The sequence below is a fragment of the Rana temporaria genome, chromosome 5 (genome assembly GCF_905171775.1).
Source record: "Rana temporaria chromosome 5, aRanTem1.1, whole genome shotgun sequence".
Lineage (NCBI taxonomy): Eukaryota > Metazoa > Chordata > Amphibia > Anura > Ranidae > Rana > Rana temporaria.
The window spans coordinates 94,637,017-94,659,347 of NC_053493.1; the positions used below are offsets into that span (position 1 = coordinate 94,637,017).

The window sequence follows — 22,331 nt, forward strand, 5'->3', positions numbered from 1 at the left end:
CACAAAATGTCCATGAAGAAGGAGTCCCTGAAGAAGTTAGTGAAAAACTGACTGCTGACTGAGAGCCAGAGCCAGTTTGCTGTCCCATAAATGAGTCTATGGAAAGAGGAAGGTCTCTTGAAATGAGGACATTTCCTTCTACTGGTGCCGGATCCACTATGCTTGCAAAACACACAGGGGGTCCAATGCTCACATTTCTGTGTATCAGCACCAATAGAGGAGATGGGTTGGCCTGTGGTATCCTGTTGCAAAGGGGACAAATTCAAAAAATTGCTTCCAAGCACAATGCACACATGTACCTGCTTTTCATACAGACCAAAAACAGATGCACAGGTGTGCTGTTACTAGGGGGCTTCACTGACTCATTAATGCGTATCGACTCTAAAGCCTCATACACACAAATCGGACTTCCATCTGACTTTTCTGTGGATTTTGGTCCGAATGGGCGCTGGCCGTGAATTTGTTCTGCATACACACTGCAGAACATTTTCAGCCAACTTTCACTAAATCACATGGTTTTTCAGCTCTTTACCGCCATCCTTTGGGCAACTTCTGCTATTGTTGGCCGATCTTTAGCATTGGTTCTGAGCATGCGTGTTTGTACTTTGGACTTAAATCCAATGGACTTGTGTACACACAATCGGATTATCCTCCATTGGACATTTGTTGCCGAAAAGTTTGAGAGCATTCACAGCGAACATATGTCCGATGAAAAATTGAAAACAATTGTCCGATGGAGCATACACACGGTCGGATTGTCCGATCAAACACATCTGTCGAACATTTGTTGTCAAAAAGTCTGATCGTGTGTATGGGCTAACTAAGGATAGATGTTGTAGTCACTACACAAAGTGGTCTCTGTCTCAATGAAAAGAAAATAACCCCCCTTCTACCACCACTGCATAGATGACATTCTCCAATGCTATAACTTACACATAGAAATCTTGCACAAAGAATTGCTGCTGCAGCCCTCTAAATTACAGAGCACTCCCAGGACTAATTTTCACGTGCTTCTTTTTGTTCCACAATGCAGTGTTCACCAGCTGGGCTAAGCATCATAACAAAGCAGTTAGGGAGTGTGCCTAGCCATATGTAACTACCAACATTCAAAAATAAACTTTGGGGCGGGCTGGTCAGCGGGCAGGAAAGGGATCATTTTGATTGTGGAAGGTGTCTGCTATAACGTAAGAGAGTTATTTTGCTTTCAGGTAGGGAAAGCAACCTGACAGGCTGTAATTTTTTTTAACTTATCTGTTAAATTATATCTGATACATTTTTCTCTTTAGCTAGGAGCTTGAGGATTTCATTATTGGTTTATCTGTACAGGAAGTTTCCACCACTACTCACATATCACTTTATGCAAATAGGAGGTAGCGCTACACTTTTTCTGTATTGTATTTTGTTTTGATGTGGGCACACATATCAGTGTTTAGCAGCAAGCCAGTCACAGTGTATAAATAATTTATATTGATTTTTTTTTTCACATTTTAGTTATAGTAGCGTGGTGGAATTTGCAATATACTGTATACCTTATAGTACTGTATTTAGTAGCATACTTTAAGGCATTTTAAACCTTACTACTTGCACCTTTGTTTTTCACCTGCACAAGATGCACATTGATCCTGTAGTTTCACGGGGTCATTTGTTACGCTTTACCTGCAGCCAATAGTAGAGTAAATCTTTCTGATGTCCGAAGTCTCGGTTTGTGCTCAAACATGAGGTATACAGAATGGCATGACCTCAGTCTGTAGTCTAAGAAATAACATGTGTGAGGAAACTATATATCCCACAATCCCTGGGTCTCCCAATCTAGCAATAGTGCAGGTGAGAGTCGTATAGTAATTAGATTTGACACAGAAACAAACAGGCAGAACAATTAACAGAGAGGTCACCACGCTTGGCAAAATGTGTTCACATCACATTAACAAGCCATAGATTGGACGCTGTGTGACCCGAAACAAGAAGCTGCCTGTCCTTTCAGTGAATATAGACAAGCTAGGCGAATTAATACATGGACACAGGAATTTATCAGTAATGACATTGCAAACTGCAGCCACATGAACCCATCAATACAAGGCAAACAAACACAGGGAATAGAACTATACGAATATACGTAGTTAAAACTCAAAACATTTGAAAGTGTACAATTCCTTTAAGGAAGTATGATTACTGGTGCACATCATGAACTGGGCCCCTGGACTTCCCAACACTTTTTGGCAGAGAAAATGTCTGCGGTTTAAAGAACAATCTTTCATTCATCTCAGCAGTTGGCCCAAGTCTTATGTCAATAGGTGCTCTCATTTAGGATTTGTGTGCTTCTCACCTTTGTGTGCAACATGACACAAGTCATCCTGCATCTTGGAGAAATTGGAATTGTCAGAGCCATTTGAGTATTGCTTTTCCTCTGTATAATCTATTGTAGATAAATTAGGGTTGGAAGCATGTAATCTTACATTTGCCGAAATGGTTGTCGGTACCTGGAAAACAAAGGCTAGTTAATAAACGCTCATAAAATACTCAAGACATAGATTTTTTTTTTCATTAAAGACTTTCTAGAATAAGCACAAAAAAATTGTATGAACATGACTGGCAAGCCGTACCAGTGGAAATGTTGTACGCACTCTACTTGCATGTATGGAGTTACTGCTTGTTTTAACCTTTGATAAAATGTTTCACACAAAACAAGTGGTGAGACATCTGTTTATCCTTGAAACCACTGCAGCATTGCCAATTTAATTTGTATTTATATAGCTAAGGCCTTGTTCACACCATGTGCAGAGACCTCAATTTTTCTGCAGGCGTACTGGTATCAAATGCGGATTTATTCTGTGCAGGAAACTGCAACTTGTATGTCATTTTTTTGCGTGGAAAAACAACTGACATGGCATCAACACTGTGGTATGAACAGGGCACATAACTGACGCGCATGAAAACGTATGTCAATGTGCATAAAAACTCAATGAAAAGTGCATGAAAACTGATGTAAACTCATGTTTCTGCAAGTGAAATCTGCGCAGTTTTCCGATCTTCACGAACGTATGGTGTGAACTAGTCCTAAAATTCAATGTGGTGAACAACGTGTTGTTGAGGGACTTATTTTTTGGGATATCTGGGAGAGGGATTACAATATATGTCTGTTTTTATTGCTGTCTGTGCTCATGTTAAGGAGATTCACCCTCTCCATTGGCCCTGTTTACCATTACCATTAGCATTAAAAGAATATCCCACATTTTGGGTTGTCCCCAGAAAAGTAATAGTGGGGCAAGCTTCCAATGGAGACACTAGTTCTGGTGGTCCCCTAGGAATTCCTCAACTTGCAGAGATTTCCCCTCACTTTCTTTTTGACAGGAAGTGAAGGGAAATGTCTGCAATGAAACACAGATGGAGGAAAAAAAAAACCTGACATGGGTTATAACCCTCCCTTGCGCTATACAAAATGAAAAAAAAGTTTTGGCTATATTTCTACTTGAACACATGAGTATAATAACAAGTTATTTGAATTATCAGGAACCATAAATGGCTCAGTCCAAGTTAGGTCAGGATTGGGCTGTGCATGGCTGTTCCTGAAAGAGTATAAATCTATAGGGGATCAGGTAGAAGTAAAACGACTTTAGTACAATAAGCCTGCCCATGGATGGTTCGAAATGTGTCCGTTTTCTGCTGAATTTTGAACTATGTCGGACTTCACTCAGGGCAGTGATGCGTAATCTTTTCAGCTTGACTGTGAAATCAATGCCCTACGAATAGTGCGTGGTTTGAAGACAAAATATGGTATTTTTAACATATTGAAACATTTCTAACAGTAACCACATGGACGAAGTACACTGTCCTTGTCTTCAAATCATGTGTCCCTATGCAGTCCATTGAATCACAGGCCCAGGCTGTACACGAGATCTTGACTTCTGACCAAGTTGAGATTAAACGTTGCCCCCTGATGATGCTCAATTTTACTTCTGGTCATACACATGCTAATAAAAGCACAACAGTGGGCAATAAAGGCTCTGATATTTTGTCTCAAAACAATGGTTTAGGTGCACGATGAGGTGAATGAGATTTTAACTAGTCTTGGGTATTAATCAAGAAGTATGTAAAACCTGAGCATAGGTTCGAAGAGGGCTTCACAGGGATCAATTAGGAGACTAGCACAACTACTTTCAGGTACGAGAAGGTGCTGAACTTTAGCACTGTTACCTTAGCAATGTTTTAGGCCAGATCAGGTTTACTTTAATGAAAGATTTCCAATTAGGAGTAGCTTTGGGGCCAGGTAACTAGAGGCCTCTCTCTTTTACACCTTAGACTTAAAACAACAATCATTTATTTAAAGATTACCGACACACTGAGGGAGCATGAATCTTTTATACACTCAATTTATATGTATAGATATAATCTCTGCTCACCATCCTACAATGAGGCATGAACCCTTTAGGTAATGAAGTGATGACATATTTAGCAAAGACAATTCTGTATGCTGTGGCCTGCACTGTTTTTGAGATTAGGGTATTTTGGTTGCTTTTTCTCTACAACATTATAGCTTTTAGGGATTTAAAAAAAATTAAAAGGAGTGTGGCAATCTGTATGTCACTTTCTTGCGCACTATTTTTGGAAACATGGATGGCATCTACAGCTAAATTTGAGAAGGATCACACACCTAACTGGTATACTATGTTATGGGGGCTGCTTTTGAAAGTAAGAGTATTTTTGAATAAAAGTGACAGCCACAAATCCTAAATTGGAAGAAATAGACGCATGGGGAGGCTGTATAATGAGCAACTAGGTTCTGACAGTAAAATTAAGCAAATAAGAAATTGTTAAAAAATAGAAAACTAGCAAATCGAATAGATTTACTTTGGGGGGGAAAAAATGTAACCTGCTTTTATAAATATAAGAATAAAAAAAAAACTATGAAGAAATAAACAATATGCTATGGACATCCACAACAGTGTTATACTAAGAAAACAGTTACAGATTTGCCAACAGAAAAAATAGACATTAGAATGTGGGGTGGGCTGGATTAGCAACAGGTATGGAATTTTTTGATATTTGTCAAAGACATTCAACAACTGTAGCATACACAAACTGACAGAAAGTCTGACAGAAAGTCTCGGCAAATTAGTTAAAAACTGATAATGTGGCTTCCACATGCCTTTTTCTCATCCCACCCTAACCATCTTCCATTCCCACCTTGATTCCAACCGAATTTCTTTCAAAATGTTGAACTACTAGTTTAGGGAAGTTGGAACATCCCCGGATTCACTTCAGGTCCTGTAGGCAACTACAAATGCCTTAGTACAGGTTGCCACCCTGGCAGTCTCCATCTGAGGTTGGCATACTCTACCGTTAGCAGCACTGCATAGGTCCCACCTGTTAAACCATAAACAGACTTAGCAGCTTGACCATCATTTTCTTCTTCCACAAGATACCTGCTGGCCTGCAGCATAGGACATGGAAACAAGGCTAAGCAACTCAACAATGCATGAAAAAATAGGAACTGGGGTGCAGAAAATGGCAGCAGGTACTTTGGACTGCCATGTCAAAATTTGAAATGTTTGGCTATAGCAAAAGGCAGTTTGTTTGCAAAGAGCTGGAGCATGGTACAATAATGAGTGTCTGGAGGCAACAGCGAAGCATAGTGGAGGTTCCTAGCAAGTTTGGGGCTGCATTTCTGTGATTTAAGTTGGAGATTTGGTCAGGATCAATGGTGTCCTCAATGTTGAGAAACACAGGCAGAGATTTATCCATTATGCCATACCATCATAGAGACGTGCGATTGGCCCCAAGTTTATTCTGCAGTAGGACAAAGACTCCAAACATACAGTCAATGTCATTAGGAACTATCTTCAGTGGAAAGAAGAACAAGGAGTCCTGGAAGTGATGGTTTGGCCCCCACAGAGCTCTGATCTGAACATTGAGTCTGTCTGGGATTACATGAAGAGACAGAAGGATTTGAGGCAGTCTACATCCACAGAAAATCTATGGTTAGTTCTCCAAGATGTTTTGAAACAACCTACCTGCTGAGTTCCATCAAAAACTGTGTGAACAGTGAACAAGCATTGTGTGTACCTAGAAGAACGGATGCCGATTTGAAGGCAAAGGGTGGCGACACCAAATATTGATTTGGTTTTCTCTTCTGTTCATTTACTTTTCATTTTGTTAATGGCCAATAAATAAACTCGCTCATTCACGTCTTTATGAATCTTTCTTTGTGCAAACACACACACACAGTATACATACAGTTACATTATAGAAAGATCACAAGCATATTGATTACCTGCAGAGAACCTTTGGAATCTTTGTTTATTCCCTTTGTCCGCCACTTCCGCTTGTTTACTTTTTCTTTTTTTGGACTTTCAAGAGCACCAACCTTTTAGAAACATATTAGCATCAGTTATTACATACCAGGGATTAGACCATTCCTTACAAAAGCTAAGATGATGTAGGTCATGGGTGCCCAACCAGTGGTCCGTGGGCCACATGTGGCCCACGGAGCCCTCTCATGTGGCCCTCGGCCTCCTGCTCTGAGTTGACAGGTTGGGAAGCCCAGATCACGGGTTGCTGACCCTCCATCCCAGAGCAGCAGTTTTGTGAATGAAGCTGCTGGTAGAGGAAACAAGCACTGAGCCATAGACTTCTGTTATTACCTGCGGGTTTTTTGCGCTTTCAGAAAGTGCGCCACACCTGCAGGATATAATAGAAGTTTACGGCAAAGTGCAGCTAACCCACAGAAAATCCACAGGTGCACTGCTCTGCACCCACGGTTTGGGCAAATCGCAGTGCATCAGTGTGAAAGCAGCCTTAGGCCCCTTTCACATGATCGGTCTGACCCAATCAGACTTAATATTCACCTCTATGGAGCAGCAGATCTAAACAGACTTGTGTCTTTTTACACCCGCTTACCTAAAAAAATTATAGAAATGGATCTGCCCCCTTCTGTCTGGGTGAATCGGATTGGATCAGAGGGCCCATAGAGTAGAGTGGGCTGTGTCCATGGACACGGACCTGTCATCCTCCCGCTCCGCTCATTGTGGCCCAAGATCAGTTACCAATTTGCTTAAGTGGCCCTTGGCCTTCAAAAGGTTGGGCACCCCTGATGTAGGTGAAGCATTTGATGATCTGAAACAACAAAGCTAAAACAAAACCGTCTCCTATTCTCCTAAAGCTTGAAACTGTATTTCATTAACTCGGGCAATAATTTATTTACCATTTTAAAAGAATTTAGATGGACAGCCCATCCAAAATGAATATTTCTGTTACTTATAGGTTCCCACTTGCCTTGATGGATTTTTTCATTTACATTATGCAGTTAGGGTTATGAGAGGGAGATCTCATTGTTGAAATATCCAAGACATATAACAATTCAAAGGATGTCTCAGCCAACCAGGTTCTACTTAATCTAATCACTCTTGTCCTTACAAATATATCAAAATTTATTTACACCAATGAGTGAAACCAATAAAAGAATAATGAGTGTTCTATATTGTCCATCCAACAACTCTACTAATTGTAACCTTTAAAAGAGAACTATGGCAGCGGCAGTAGAAATGCAGAAACATGCATGGCAATGTAAGTATGTGTGACATTGCTTTAAAGGCCAAGTTCATCTTACATATTACACTATTATTTAGGGAATAACATGTTCCAGCACCCCACCTCAGCCCCCGAGCCCCATCTTTCACTGTGGCAGCAGGCAGGGGTTCTTTGCCCCTGCAGCCACTGACACATTTGAAATTGGCACAGCTGTGCAGGCACATCATACATTCACAGAGATCTGCGAATGAAGGAACTACAACACAACTACAACACGGCAGATCTACTTGCAGTTCTCAATGGACTGCAGGAGCGTTGATACATAGGCAGGGCAGAAAGCTGGACGATGTTCCTGCAGAAGCCTGACACTGCACATGTGATCTACTAGTCGCCACTGCAATACTTTGCAGAATCCTGCAGGAAAATATAACAAATGCATTTTTTTCCCCTTAAAGGTGAACTTATTTTGATCACATTACTCTAAGGGGGGATTTTACTAAAGAAAGAAATTGAGTGGAAAAGGATATGTTTTAAGGATTTAAAGTGTCCTGATTATAGGAAAGCCCCAGCAGTGCCCATTAGTGCCACCAATCAGTGCCCATTAGTGATGACAGTCAGTACAGCCTTTCAGTGCCCATCAGTGCCACCTATCATTGCCCACCAGTGCCGCCCATCAGTGCCCACCAGTGCCGCCCATCAGTGCCCACCAGTGCTGCCCATCAGTGCCACATATCAGTGCCCATCAGTGCCACCCATCAGTGCCCAGTGTGGCATATTAGTGCCTCCTCATAAGTGCTGCCTATTCAGTGCCCATATGTGCCTCATCAGTGCCCATCAGTAAGAGCCGGTTCACACTAGGGCGACACGACTTCCAGCACGACTTTCAGAGGCGACTCCGACACGACTTGAACATGAACCACAGGGCGATCTGGGGCGATTTACAACACAACTTGAAGTCGTCTCCAGGACAGGAGACTTTCCAGTGGCCAATCAAACAACAATCAGCTCTGGGGGAGGGAGGGGGAGGGAGAGGTTTGCCTGAGAAATGTATGTTATCTTCCTGGAAAGTAGCTTCAGATAAGACAGTGATCCGACTTCAGAGGCGACTTCCATTGAAATCAATGGGTACAAATCGCCTACAAGTCGGATTGAAGTAGTACAGGAACCTTTTCTGAAGTCGGATCGCCTTGAGTCGTGTGTATGAACACCGCTTCCATTCACTTCCATTGTTTTTCTCTACAGCGCGACTTGGGACGACTTGAGGCGACATGAAGTCAGATCGCAAGTCGCCCCAGTGTGAACCGGCTCTCAGGAGAAAAATTACTTTTTTTACAAAATGTTGTGACTAAAACTAAGAAAAACATTTTTTTTCTACATTTTTGGTCTTTTTTTTGTAAAAAATAAAAAATCCAGCAGTGACAAAATACCACCAAAAGAAAGCTTTATTTGTGTGAAGAAATCTAAAAAAAAAAATAGTTTGGGCACAGTATTGCATGACCACGCAATTGTCATTCAACATGTGACAGTGCTAAAAGTTGAAAAATGGCCTGGGCAGGAGGGGGTGAAAGTGCCCAGTATTGAAGTGGTTAAACAAATATCACTTGCCAGCACCACTTGTACTTTATTAGTATTGTTAGTTTAGACCGTTTCAAAAACATGAAAGACTCGCTATAAGGTTAAAGCTTTACACCATTTTTGATCAGTTTCTCTGTATCAGTCCATTCACATAAAACAAGTTAGGACAAGAAGTCCCCAATCTTGGACTACCTGGATGGCATTTATTGCAGGGGCGGAGTACGTCCTGTGAAGAACCTCCATGTTTTGCAGCAGTTGACTCATTTCCACCAAATAACTCTGACACTGTGAAAGGTCTGTGGGCACAAGAGAATAAAACGTAACAATTAGGGAAATGCAAAAGACATAAAGACACAAACAGTTTACTAGCGAACAGATATGGTCCCCCTATATAAATGCATGAGAAACATACATCAAAGCTGAAAATATGAACGACACAAATTATTGCAGCTCTGTATTCATCAACGCATCATTTATTTTTATTTTTTTAATACAATCAGTCTATTACATTTCCTGTACAGCATAGTTCAGACTGTGGGAGGGAGAACCAGCACAAGGAGTCAATAAGTTGTACTGCGTTGCAAGGACAAGCTGTTAGTAGAAGAGAGCAGAGTGACATTGATGAACTCATCAGTCTGCTTCTTCTCCTTTCAATGTCCAGTGAAAGGTTGGGGGAAGGGACAAGTCCTACAAGAGTTAAGCTGGCCATAGATGGATCTGCTGAACTGGCTGAGATTCGATCCATCTATGGCCAGACTGGTTGTACTGAAGTCAATTCATCAATCAACTTCAGTAAAACCAGCCCGTCAGATTTTTTTGCATGAGATCACTGCCAGCGGTTATAGCAGCCAGCGGTGATCATTGTGTTTTGTGGGAGAATGGGAGAATCGTACGGTTTTCTTTCCTTTCACCAGTGGAAAAGAAAGTTGTATAAATCTGTGGCACGCTTTAAAGAACTACAGCACAGAAAACAACATCTCCTCCCCTGCCAGCCAAGATTGTGCAATCTAGGGCCAGATTCAGATACAATGACGTATCTTTAGTTGGGCGTAGCGTATCCTATTTACGCTACGCAGCCGCAACTTAGACAGGCAAGTGCAGTATTCACAAAGCACTTGCTCCGTAAGTTGCGGCGGCATAGTGTAAATGGGCCGGCGTAAACCAGCGTAATTCAAAGTAGGCTGGTATGTGGCGTGTTGTATGGAAATGAATCGTGACCCCACGTAAATGACGCGCCTAACGAACGGCGCATGCCCGCGCATGCTCAGTATCGCGTCAAATTTTCTCCGTAAATTACGCCGGCTCAATGCTTAGTCGACGTGAACGTAACCTACGCCCATCCCCATTCACGTACGACTTACGCAAACGACTTATATACGACGCTGTTCCGACGTCCATACTTTGCATTGGCTACGACTCATATAGCAGGGGTAACTTTACGCCGGACGTAAGCCCAACGTAAACGGCGTAGCGGTCACAAGTACGTTCATGAATCGGCGTATCTACCTAATTTGCATATTCTACGCGTAAATTTACGGAATCGCCCCTTGCGGCCAGCGTAAATATGCACCCAAGATACGACGGCGTAAGAGACTTACGTCAGTCCTATCTTGGCAACAGTGGGGCGTATCTGATTCTATGAATCAGGCGCATAGATGCAACGCCTCACATTCGGACTTACGACGGCGTATCAGTAGATACGCCGTCGTAAGTCCTTTGTGAATCTGGGCCCTAGAGTTTATCTAGAGTCTGTGGATGGAGGAATCTGTTTTTATTTTTAATTTTTTTCATTCAGCCAGTGGACTGAGCAAAAAACAAAAAAAAAAAAAGAAGAAGAAAAAAAAACAAAAGCCTAATACACACGATCGGATTTTCCGACAGGAATTGTGTGATGGCAGGCTGTTGTCGGAAAATTTGACCGTTTGTATGTTCCATCGGACAATCGTTGTCGGATTTTCCACCAACAAATGTTGGATACCATGCTTTAAAATTTCCACATGTGTCAATCTGGTCAATATTCCTAATCGATTACCAGCTGGGTCCTGGAAACATTAAGCAAGCGTACATACTCGCCAGCACACCATGGATCAACAACTTTAATCCTAAGGTTTCTTTAATGAAAGGGATCACATCACAAAGAAAAAGTGCCACGTTTCAGAGCCACGCAGGGCCCCTTCGTCAGGAATGTGACGTGTTACATGCCTGACGAAGGGGCCCTGCATGGCTCCGAAACGTTGCACTTTTTCTTTGTGATGTGATCTCTTTCATTAAAGTAACCTTAGGATTGAAGTTGTCAATCCATGGTGTGCTGGTGAATAAATACGTTTTCACATGTGTCAAGTCGCACAACTCGCAGTAGTGGAAACAGCCCAATTCATCCATCTTCCCCCAGCCTGCTGACTGGATAATAAAAGAGCAGCAGCACATTGATTAAAACATCCCTGTACTCTGCCCTCCTGCAGGCATGTTTGGTGTTCAACTGACAGCATTATGCAAAGTCTTAGAAGTCCTAATTAGTTTAGCGTGAGTTTTACTTGTGCTGGAAACTACAGAAGGATGGATGATATCAAGGCATCTTTATGCAACAAGAAAATTTGTTTTTTAAATATTTGTCTAGAGTTTGGCATTAAACTTCCAACAATACAGCAGAAAGCTGCCGAGAGTTCGGAGCTCTGGATTGTGCTCTGTGCTTGTAAAACTGCTGATAGTTATATATGAATATATTATATTGTATACATTTTTAATATGGCTTCGAATCTTGGAATATACTGCCACAAAGTCACACAATGACAGAAGATATTGACGTATTTGTAATTTTGCTGAGTTTTCTGAATTTTGTGGGAAGAAAAGGGGCAAACCAATTATAGAAATAATTAAACTTGAAAAAAAAAATGCGTACTACATGAAATATTGTATATATTTGGCAGCCGCTTTCCTGCCAAAGGATTTGCAATTCTGTCCATCTGGTCTTGAGATTTGCACAGCACAACCCTATCTGGCAGGGTAAATGACCTGATTTTTTTGCTGCGTCTCTCTCCCTATCCACATATTCTACATTAGTACACAGGGATGGACTGGCCATTGGGACTACAGGGAGTTTTCCGGTGGGCCGATGGCTCAGTGGTCCGGCTTCAGTGACAGCGGTCCGCCGCCCCCCTCCGCTCCTCTGTCTCTCCCTTCCCGCAGGGCTCACCTTCTCTCCCTCCCCGCAGTGCTCACCTGGGGGGAACAAAGAAGCAGGGGGAGGACCAGAGGAGCAGGGGGGACGATAGAGGAGCATGGGGGAGGGGACAGACAGCTGACTCAACAGCTATGGCCTGGGAGTTTCTCACTTCTGCCTAATCTTGTCCCATAAGGGGGGGGCACCAAACTGATTCTTTGCCCTGGGTGAAATAATGTCTAGCTTCCCCACTGGTACTGCCTATAAGAGTACCAGTACCAGCCGTTCTACTCTAATAAAGTAGAACGGCTAGTGAAGGGGGAGAGCGGGCTTGGGTGGCCGGGGGGGGGGGGGGGGTGTGGGAGTTGTCTGGCCGCCACGGGAGAGACCCGTCAAAGTGGGCCAGTCTGGGTGAAGTCCAGCCCTGTTAGTACATGAGCACTGCAGCACACATGACTGGTCCTCGTGCTGCTTCCACTGATCTAGTCTGAGGGCTGCTGTATGGTGGACTGCAAAAATCACATTGATTGATGTATTCATGAATACAAAGCTGCAACAATATGTGTATTTCAGGTCTGCCTTAAAATCTTTCAGCTTTTATATGTGTATTTCAGCTTTTATATCATCAACCAAATCTAGATCACACAGAAAAATATGTCAAATTATACATTACGGCGCAAATATGTCCAAACTAGTTAAATTATTTGTGGGGGTTTTTCTCACACTGTTGCATTTTTAAAAACACTTGCTAATTGCTCTAGTTTGGATTTGAATTGAAACCCATGAGAATACCAATTATTATCCACTATACATGAATGGTTGATAACCACTATTCACGCACACTGGGCCAGATTCAGAGACAAGATACGACGGCGTATCTCCTGATACGCCATCGTATCTCTGAGTGCGGGAGGTCGTATCTATGCGCCTGATTCAGAGAATCAGTTACGCAGAGATATCCCTAAGATCGGACAGGTGTAAGTGTCTTACACCGTCGTATCTTAGGCTGCATTTTCAGGCTGGCCGCTAGGTGGCGCTTCCGTATGTTTACGCGAGGAATATGCTTTTTTCGGCGTATAGTTACCCCTGCTATATGAGCCGTAGCTAATGTTAAGTATGGCCGTCGTTCCCGTGCCGAGTTTTGAAAATTTTACGTCGTTTGCGCAAGTCGTTCGCGAATAGGGCTGGACGTCATTTACGTTCACGTCGATTCCAATACGTCCTTGCGGCGCACTTTGGCGCAATGCACACTGGGATATTTTACGGAAGGCGCATGTGCAGTTCAAAAAAACGTAAAAAACGCGGGGTCAAGACATATTTAAATACTACACGCCCCCAACATCCCCATTTAAATTATGTAACCTTACACCGCAACACATACGTTACGCTGCCGTAAATAAGGGCGCAAGTTCTTTCTGAATACAGAACTTGCGCCCAAAGTTACAGCGGCGTAACGTATCGGAGATACGTTACGCCGGAGGAAAGATACGCTCAGGTATCTGAATCCGGCCCACAGTCTTCTTATGCCAGCTTTTACTGTGCCCTGCTGCATCAAGTTTTTGGCTTTATGCTAAATATTAGAGGAATATTAATGTGTGTTGCTATTGCAATGTTTATCTGAAAGAAATTTTTCACATTTTTTATTGCTTTTGTTGGTGAGAATTTATTTGCTTTTACCAGTCACCAAGCAATGTTATGAGAATCTATCCTTAATATGCCCTGCCAGGCATTTAAAATCCTAAACTGGCTAGAGAACAAAATTACAAACGTCTTTCTGAGCAGCATGAGATCCAAATCCCAGGAGCTCCAACATGCAAATACTAAAACTACCCTTGAATACTTAACAACTGGATAGTAAGTCTGTTCATCATAGTCATGAACCAATAGGAAGGTGCAGTAGGCCTGGCAGCTTTCTATACCTCTTGCCCAATTTGCGTATTAGGATCTTGTGTTCCCAGGCCACTCAAGGTGACACTTTTAGAAGACCTAATGGGGATATTTTACTGGACTCCTGATAAGTTCAGTTAACCAAACACAAACTATATATATATATGTGTGTGTGCATGTGTAATATATATATATATATATATATATATATATATATATATATATATATATATATATATACAGTATATATATATATATACAGTATATATATATATATATATATATATATATATATATATATATATATATATATATATATATACAGTATATATATATATATACACACATATATATATATATATATATATATATATATATATATATATATATATATATATATATAGATGTATCTATATACACACACAGGGCCGGATTCAGAAAAGAGATACGCCAGCGTATCTCTGAGTCCGGCCGTCGTATCTATGTGACTGATTCATAGAATCAGTTACGCATAGATATCCCTAAGATCCGACAGGTGTAAGTGTCTTACACCGTCGGATCTTAGGCTGCAATTCCAGGCAGGCCGCTAGGTGGCGCTTCCGTATTATTACGCAAGGAATATGCAAATGAGGAGTTACGCCGATTCAGAAACGAACGACCGCCCGGCGCTTTTTTTTTACGTCGTTTGCGTTCGGCATTTTCCGGCGTATAGTTACCCCTGCTATATGAGGGGTATGTGCGGCGTATCCTATGTTAAGTATGGCCGTCGTTCCCGCACCGAGTTTTGAAATTTTTACGTAGTTTGCGTAAGTCGTTCGCGAAAAGGGCTGGACGTAATTCACGACGAAAGCATGACGAGTTGCCGACGTCATTTGGAGCATGCGCACTGGGATTCAGTCGCGGCCGGCGCATGCGCAGTTCGTTCGGCGCGGGGACGCGCATCATTTAAATGATCCACGCCCCCTACCCGCCGAATTTGAATTCTGCCGGGTGGATTTACGCTACGCCGCCGCAACTTTACAGGCAAGTGCTTTGTGAATACAGCACTTGCCTGAAAAACTTGCGGTGGCGTAACGTAAATGAGTTACGTTACGCCATCTTTCTGAATCTGGCCCACACACACACTATATTACCAAAGTCTTAGTCTGTAGGATTCAATTACGCCGTCGTAACTCTGAATCTACGCCGTCGTAAATTTAAGCGTATTGTGGAAACCAGATACGCTTAAATTAGGCTAAGATACGAGCGGCGTAAGTCTCTTACGCCGTCGTATCTTAGTTGCATATTTACGCTGGCCGCTAGGTGGCGCTTCCGTCGTTTTCGGCGTAGAATATGCAAATGACCTAGATACGCCGATTCACAAATGTAGGTACGCCCGGCGCTATTTTTTTTACGTTGTTTACGTTAGGCTTTTTTGGGGTAAGGTTACTCCTGCTATTAGGAGGCGTACGCAATGTTAAGTATGGCCGTCGTTCCCGCGTCGAAATTTGAAAATTTTACGTCGTTTGCGTAACTCGTCCGTGAGTCGGGCTGGACGTAATTTACGTTCACGTCGAAACCAATGACGTCCTTGCGGCGTACTTTGGAGCAATGCACACTGGGAAATTCCACAGACGGCGCATGCGCCGTTCGGGAAAAACGTCAATCACGTCGGGTCACCAATAATTAACATAAAACACGCCACCCTCATCCTTATTTGAATTAGGCCGGCCCCATTTACGCTACACCGCCGTAACTTAGGAGGCAAGTGCTTTGTGAATACAGCACTTGCTTCTCTGACTTACGGCGGCGTAGCGTAAATACGATACGCTGCGCCGCCGTAAAATTGCGCGAAGCTTCCTGAATCTAGCCCATAGATTCCGAAATAACTCTGAATACACTAGAATTTCAGTTTTGACTGAACAAATAAAGCCGTCTCTGCTAGGGGCTGAAAGTCTTTCAGAGAATTTCCTAAATAAAATAATACTCACATTGAAGGGTTAATTCACCTTTCCAGAAAAAAATGAAAAGGTGGACTAAAATTGGACACCCTCCTTATCCCCTGGTCCCTGCTGTACCTCCCTCCATGGGTGATGAGCTGTCAGTGCCCATGCAGCCAGTGGATCTGAAATCACTCCTCTCTTTTTTCTGCAGTGCTTTTGAGTACCGACGATCACCAATCAGAATGGCTCTGATCTATACCAGAAAGAATGGGGAGAAAAGTGTGAATTGCCCATCCTGGGGTCGCTGCCCAGGCTGCATGGCCAGTGACAGCCCATTACCCATGGTGGAAGGTATACAGTATTAGTTCCACCTTTTTTCTGTAAAGATAAACATACACTTTAAAGCAAAAAAAAGGTATAATGCACTCTAAACCAACAAAGTGAATAACAAATTAAGCCACAAATCCGTATAAAAAATTCATAGCCTTTTATTTCTAAGGCGCCATATCCAGCCTCACTGAACTTTGGTACCTTTAGCACACTTATCCATATCATCATTAGACTGGAGCCAGGCTGGAACTCGGCTGCCTGCCAGCTTTAGTGAATTCTGTCTGGTGAAGCGAGCTTCCTGTAGTAGTAAGCAAAGTAAAAAAAAAAGTGTTGTTAGTGTAATGCATTCATTAAGCTTGATGTGACTGCCAATTATAAAGAGCGTGTGTGACTTGCTTAAATATGCACAAAAAAAAACAACATGGAATATTCATACGACTTCTGCTACGAAAATATAAATTCTGAATATATTACAACTAACCCTGTGAATTGTGGAAGATAAGTGAAGACGTACATGCTGTGAAGAGGGATCTGCAGGAGTCCCAGATGTAAACAAACAGGAAGAAGCAGTTCTATCACATCACCATCTTAAAAATTATATATCTGTATTTTTTTTGGTTACGATCTCATAATGAAAATAGCAATGTTATGGGCTTAAGATCACGCAGCATGGGAATAGATACTCAGTGTAACAGTAATGGGGTTTTCAGTGTCAAGAAGAAAGTGAAACTCTGAGGCCTCGTACACACGACCAGACATGTCCAATGAAAACGGTTCGCGGACCGTTTTCATCGGACATGTCTGCTGGGTGAATTTGGTCTGATGTGTGTACACACCATCAGACCAAATTCCCACGGACAGAATACGTGGTGACGTGGCGGCGACGTGCGCGAACCCGGAAGTTCAATGCTTCCACGCATGCGTCGAATCACTTCGACGGATGCGCAGGATTTCGGGCCAGCGGACATGTCCGATGAGTCGTACTGACCATCGGACATGTCCGACGGACAGGCTTCCAGCGGACAAGTTTCTTAGCATGCTAAGAAACTTTTGTCCGCTGGAAACCTGTCCGCTAGGCCGGAAAACTGTCCGGTAGGCCCTACACACGGTCAGACATGTCCGCGGAAACTGGTCTGACGGACCAGTTTCAGCGGACATGTTCGGTCGTGTGTACAAGGCCTGACACTTGCATGCTGAGCACCAGCTATTTTACTGGATTTTCCAGGTGGAATAGAACTTGCACCAAAACTTTTTTTTCTAGTTTTGGATGGAGTAGGGAAGGTATAGAACAGTGATGGTGATCCTTGGCACCCCAGATGTTTTGGAACTACATTTCCCATGATGCTCAAATACACTGCAGAGTGCATGAGCATCATGGGAAATGTAGTTCCAAAACATCTGGGGTGCCAAGGATCACCATCACTGGTATAGAACCTCTACCATTGTCACAGAGGGAGGAGAAATGGAAGGGAAAATGCAACATTTTACAGCTGTCAATAGATCAGGGAAGACTGGAAATCTCTATGGGTCAACTGTCAGAAGTGAGATTGTTCTCAATTTTGAGGGGGATTTCTACCCAATTTCTATTGTATCTCTCTGGACAGAGAGCGAAGAGATCTCCCTGCTGGGAGCACAAAAACACAATAAAAGTCCGACAGACAAAAAACGGTGGAGGGGGGAGTGCCATTGCTAGCCTCCCGGAAAATGCAAGTTGCAGGCTGTCATAAGATGACCCTCCAAACTTCTTTGCTTCTTGGATCACTGATCCAAAACAAGATTGCAGGTCAGAAAAGTCAGAAAAAAGACGAGTCCTTATCATAGTAACTGATTCGGTTCATTTATTTATAGCAGCCTTTTTTAACCGGGGTGCCTTTGGGATTCTTCTGGGGTGCCTTGGCAAAATACCAAAAAGTGCCCAAAATTGTATACAAGTCAGCGGGTGGATAATCAAACCTGCCTTTTAGTTGGACAAAGCCACAGGTTTTCATTGTGCACCATTTCAACCTTCTAGTTGCCTGTGTCCTATCCACCACTGACAGCATTAATTGACGTTGGGTGCCCACACAGCATCCTTGTTTGCCCCTCACCTGCTACATCAGCACTAGGGTCACAGAAGCCAATTGTGGGAGAGAAACAGAGGGAGAATAGAAACACTGGAATACTAGTCAGTACCCGTTTGCTTTGGAAGAAAAAGTCTTGGTTCACACTATGAATCGCATGTGAATTGTACAGGAACCACACCGCATTCCTGTTCAATTCAAATGCGATTCAGTGCGGTGCGATTTGGGCCCATTCATTTTTATTGGGCTCAAACCACACAGCATTGAACCAAACTCATGCATGCACCAAATTTGGAACCGCACTGCAACCAGATTGCATGGTACTTTTGTACCATGCGATCCAGTGCAGGCAAACCCATTGTGCAACCAGAGTTTGAAGTGTCGCTCAGATTGCACTGACACACCCTGCAGATCGCAAGGGCAGTGCACATTGAATGCAGTGTAGGAAACGTGCACGGATCGTGGAGTTTCCTGCACTACATTAGTATGAACCTAGACTTAAAGTGATTGTGAAGTCTCTTTTTTTTCTATAAAAATAAAAAACGAAGTTACATAGTAGGTCCATCAAGTCCAACCTATGTGTGTGATTATATGTCAGTATTACATTGTATATCCCTGTATGTTGTGGTCATTTAGGTGCTTATCTAATAGTTTTTTGAAACCATCAATGCTCCCCGCTGAGGTTTGCTTATCTGTAAACTGGCAGGTGGGTGTTATCACCTACACGATCCGATTCATGTGCGAGTTCACAGTTCGCACTGTGATCTGTGAACCAAACTGTGTGTGTCATTACCTTTGTTAATGACACCCACAGCGGTTCGCACAAGGCAGTATGAACTGCCTGCGGGAGAGGAGCGACGTGGGAACCGGCACTGTAAATCGCACTGGTTCCCGCATCGCACTATTGTGAACACCCTGTTAAAGGGTTTACTTTTACATGCACATAGAAGCTGCTTTTATTTACTCAAGGAAAATGGATGTCGATAGGTTAAATCGCACACGCGTATGGCCCCTTTAACACAACATGCGTCCAATTCATTATAGTCTTGTGCCAGTTTCAGCAAAATTATTGACACCTGTGCTAGATTCAGGTAGTTTTTCGGGTTTTTTTCTCACTACGGCACCTTTTAAAATCTGTGGGATGGGAAGAAATGCTGCCAGTTTACAGATAAGCAGGCCTGATGGGGAACTCCGAGAACAGTTCCCCATCAGGTCTGTCTTGCCAATTATTGATAGCAGTGGTGGATTCCATAACTGCTTTTCAGCTCAAGAGCGGCTTTGGAATCCGTCCACTGCTATCCGCTGTCAATCACAGAAATTTTGGACGGGATAGGGAACTTGGTTCTCAGAGTTCCTCAAATTCTCCAGCAATGCACCTGTTGGGTGGGTGGAGCTTGATGGGGAACTCTGTGACTAGTTCCCCATTAGGTTCACTTGCCTGTGAACGAGGCAGATTCAAAAGCTGCTATTGGGCTGAATAGCGACTATCAATTCAACCACTACTGCACGTTGTCAAGTCCCCAGACTTGATGGGGAACTAGTCTCTCAGTTACCCATCAGGCTCTGCCAACCCCACTGCAAACTCCTTAGCCATGCACCTATCAGTGTGAAGGAAAGAGTGTTCAGTATGTCGGCATCAACAGATTTATGTGCCTGTCCCTGCCAGGTATACGAATATGGTGCATATTCGTATGATGAATATGGTGTCAACAAAAAGACATTTATGAATTGACCAGGCTGTCTTTGTACATCTATAACAGTTTTCTGCCTCCCCAGTAATCCACCACAGCCAAAGCAAAGCCAAGAAAGCGAGTGTCTGTCTCCCTAGCAGGGGACCTCTTCATGAAGGTTTCCTTGTGTACTCTCCATACCTGAAACTGAGAATCTGTTCATCTTCTCATGACTGCTGCAAAAGATGGGTGGTCCGAGCTGGCTGTAGCAGGTGGACAGGCACCAACAGTTTAGCATCCAAATCATTACATGATATAAAACCTATGGCTGGTCTACCAAAATGTAGAGTGAACTCTGGGTGGATTGGCCATTTAATAAAAGGAATGTAGATGTTCCTTACATTTTGAAAACGATGTAGTGATGTCTTGGTGCACAGCTGTATGTTGGAATTATATGCTTTCTATAGAGCAGATACACTACTGGTCCAGCTAGAGCCTAAAACACATCCATTGCCGCCTGTGATCAATGAGCCAATCGACAATAAAAGCAACTACCCAAGAAGGCACCATGGAAGTAATTTAGCGCAACTGCCTGCATGAACGACAACAGAGATGTTACCAATTGAAAATCCAAGAGAACTATTCCCATAGAAATAAAAAGATCATTCCTCAATGTCACTTTGGTTTGTATTGGGAGATAACCGTACATCTATCAACAATATGGTCTTGTCTGAAAAATCTCAAGGAAAGGACCAATTGACTAGGGTGGATTTTGCTATTCAATTGCTCCTCTTTACCTGAAATTTTAGGTTGCTGTACCTTTGTTATAGTCTGCTCTGTGGGCACCTTAAAGCGTAACTTCACTTGCAGGGGAAAAATACTAATATCTCATATACAATTGTGACAAGTCATATTGTAATTGAATGTACAGGAGTGCAGAACAAACTGCTTGGTTATACTTTTTCTTCAAAAGCAATGAATTTATTGTAAGGAGGCTAAAATCCAGATAAAATTCAAAGTTTGCTTGATGGCTATAGTCCTAAAAATATTTAGAGGCCCATTTTCACACAGGTGTCATCTATTCAGTTATGCTTTTTATTTTTTTTAGTTCAGTTTAGATCACATTCATTTTTTACGCCTGCCATCGGCATCCTTAACAACCATGGCTCATCCCTGCTGTCAGCAGAATGTGAACAACGGAGCGGTCAGTGAAAAAATCAAGAGCTTGGTATGGATTTTAAGGCTCCATGCACACTGGGCTTAAAAAAACGTCTGTTCTTTTTGGCTTAAAAAACGTTCATATAGAGCATTTTTTGTACAAAGTTTAGACGAGTTTAGGAGAGAGTTTTACGTTTTTTTCTGCCAGTGAGCTCCAATCAGAAATACGAATGAGAAGGTTTTTTTTTCCTGCCTCTAAACGTTGTTCTAAAAAATATGCCTGTAAACGTCCTAATGTGCATGAAGACAAAGGATAACATTAAGTTGCTTCTACAGTTAGAACGCAAAACTCCTGTAGAAGCAAGGTTTTTTATTCCAGTGTGCATGGAGCCTTAGAGGGACCCACAAAGGTCTTCCCCACAACCTTGGCCTGGTAGTTGTGGGGGTCTGCGGGCGGGAGGCTTATTGCAATCCATCAAAAGATGGATGAAAAATGGACAGTTGGAATGCCTGAGTAAAGGGGCCTTCCAGAACAGAATCCAGGTTAAATTGTGCATTTACAGTTAAGTTTTAATATACATAAATTGATTAAAAGTTTTACAACTTTTCTAGAGTCTTGATGTGAACTTCTAACAATAAAGGAGAAGGCTATATAGAGATGGGGACTCTTGAGAATGCTTTGTATTTCTTTGCCAAGATCTACTCTGAGTTTATGTACAACCAACAGACAGGCAAAGCATAATTCTTTTGATATATAATCGTTTGATCTGCAATTTTTGCAATGATGGCTAATTAGCTGGACCTAGTAGCACTGTAGTACATTTTATTTTTAGTTAGCTGGACCTCATGTCTCTTATCCAGAGGCAGACTATTTTTTAAGACAGGTGCGCAGTAACAGGATTATAGAAAACTCTTTAAAGAAACTACAACGTTCTTTAAACCCTTTTTTTTTTAGATAGAGTGGGGGAGGCTTAGGCTGTTCATAGACAAGTAGTTTTATTTATTTATTTTTTAACAGATTCATCCATCCTCAGACATTTTATTC

At 42.4% G+C, this 22,331-nt stretch overlaps 1 protein-coding gene across 2 annotated transcripts in view; it reads right to left on the bottom strand.

Annotated features, from left to right (window-relative positions):
* OSBPL3 (oxysterol binding protein like 3) overlaps positions 1 to 22,331 on the bottom strand; it is a 262,480-nt gene that overhangs the window by 68,532 nt on the left and 171,617 nt on the right. For both annotated transcript variants that reach the window (XM_040352884.1, XM_040352885.1), the window contains exons 8-11: positions 16,600 to 16,696; positions 9,292 to 9,395; positions 6,269 to 6,361; positions 2,324 to 2,477 (exon numbers count right to left, since the gene is read on the bottom strand). In XM_040352884.1, coding sequence (XP_040208818.1) covers positions 2,324 to 2,477; positions 6,269 to 6,361; positions 9,292 to 9,395; positions 16,600 to 16,696 — 448 coding nt within the window. The remainder of the gene's footprint in view (positions 1 to 2,323; positions 2,478 to 6,268; positions 6,362 to 9,291; positions 9,396 to 16,599; positions 16,697 to 22,331) is intronic.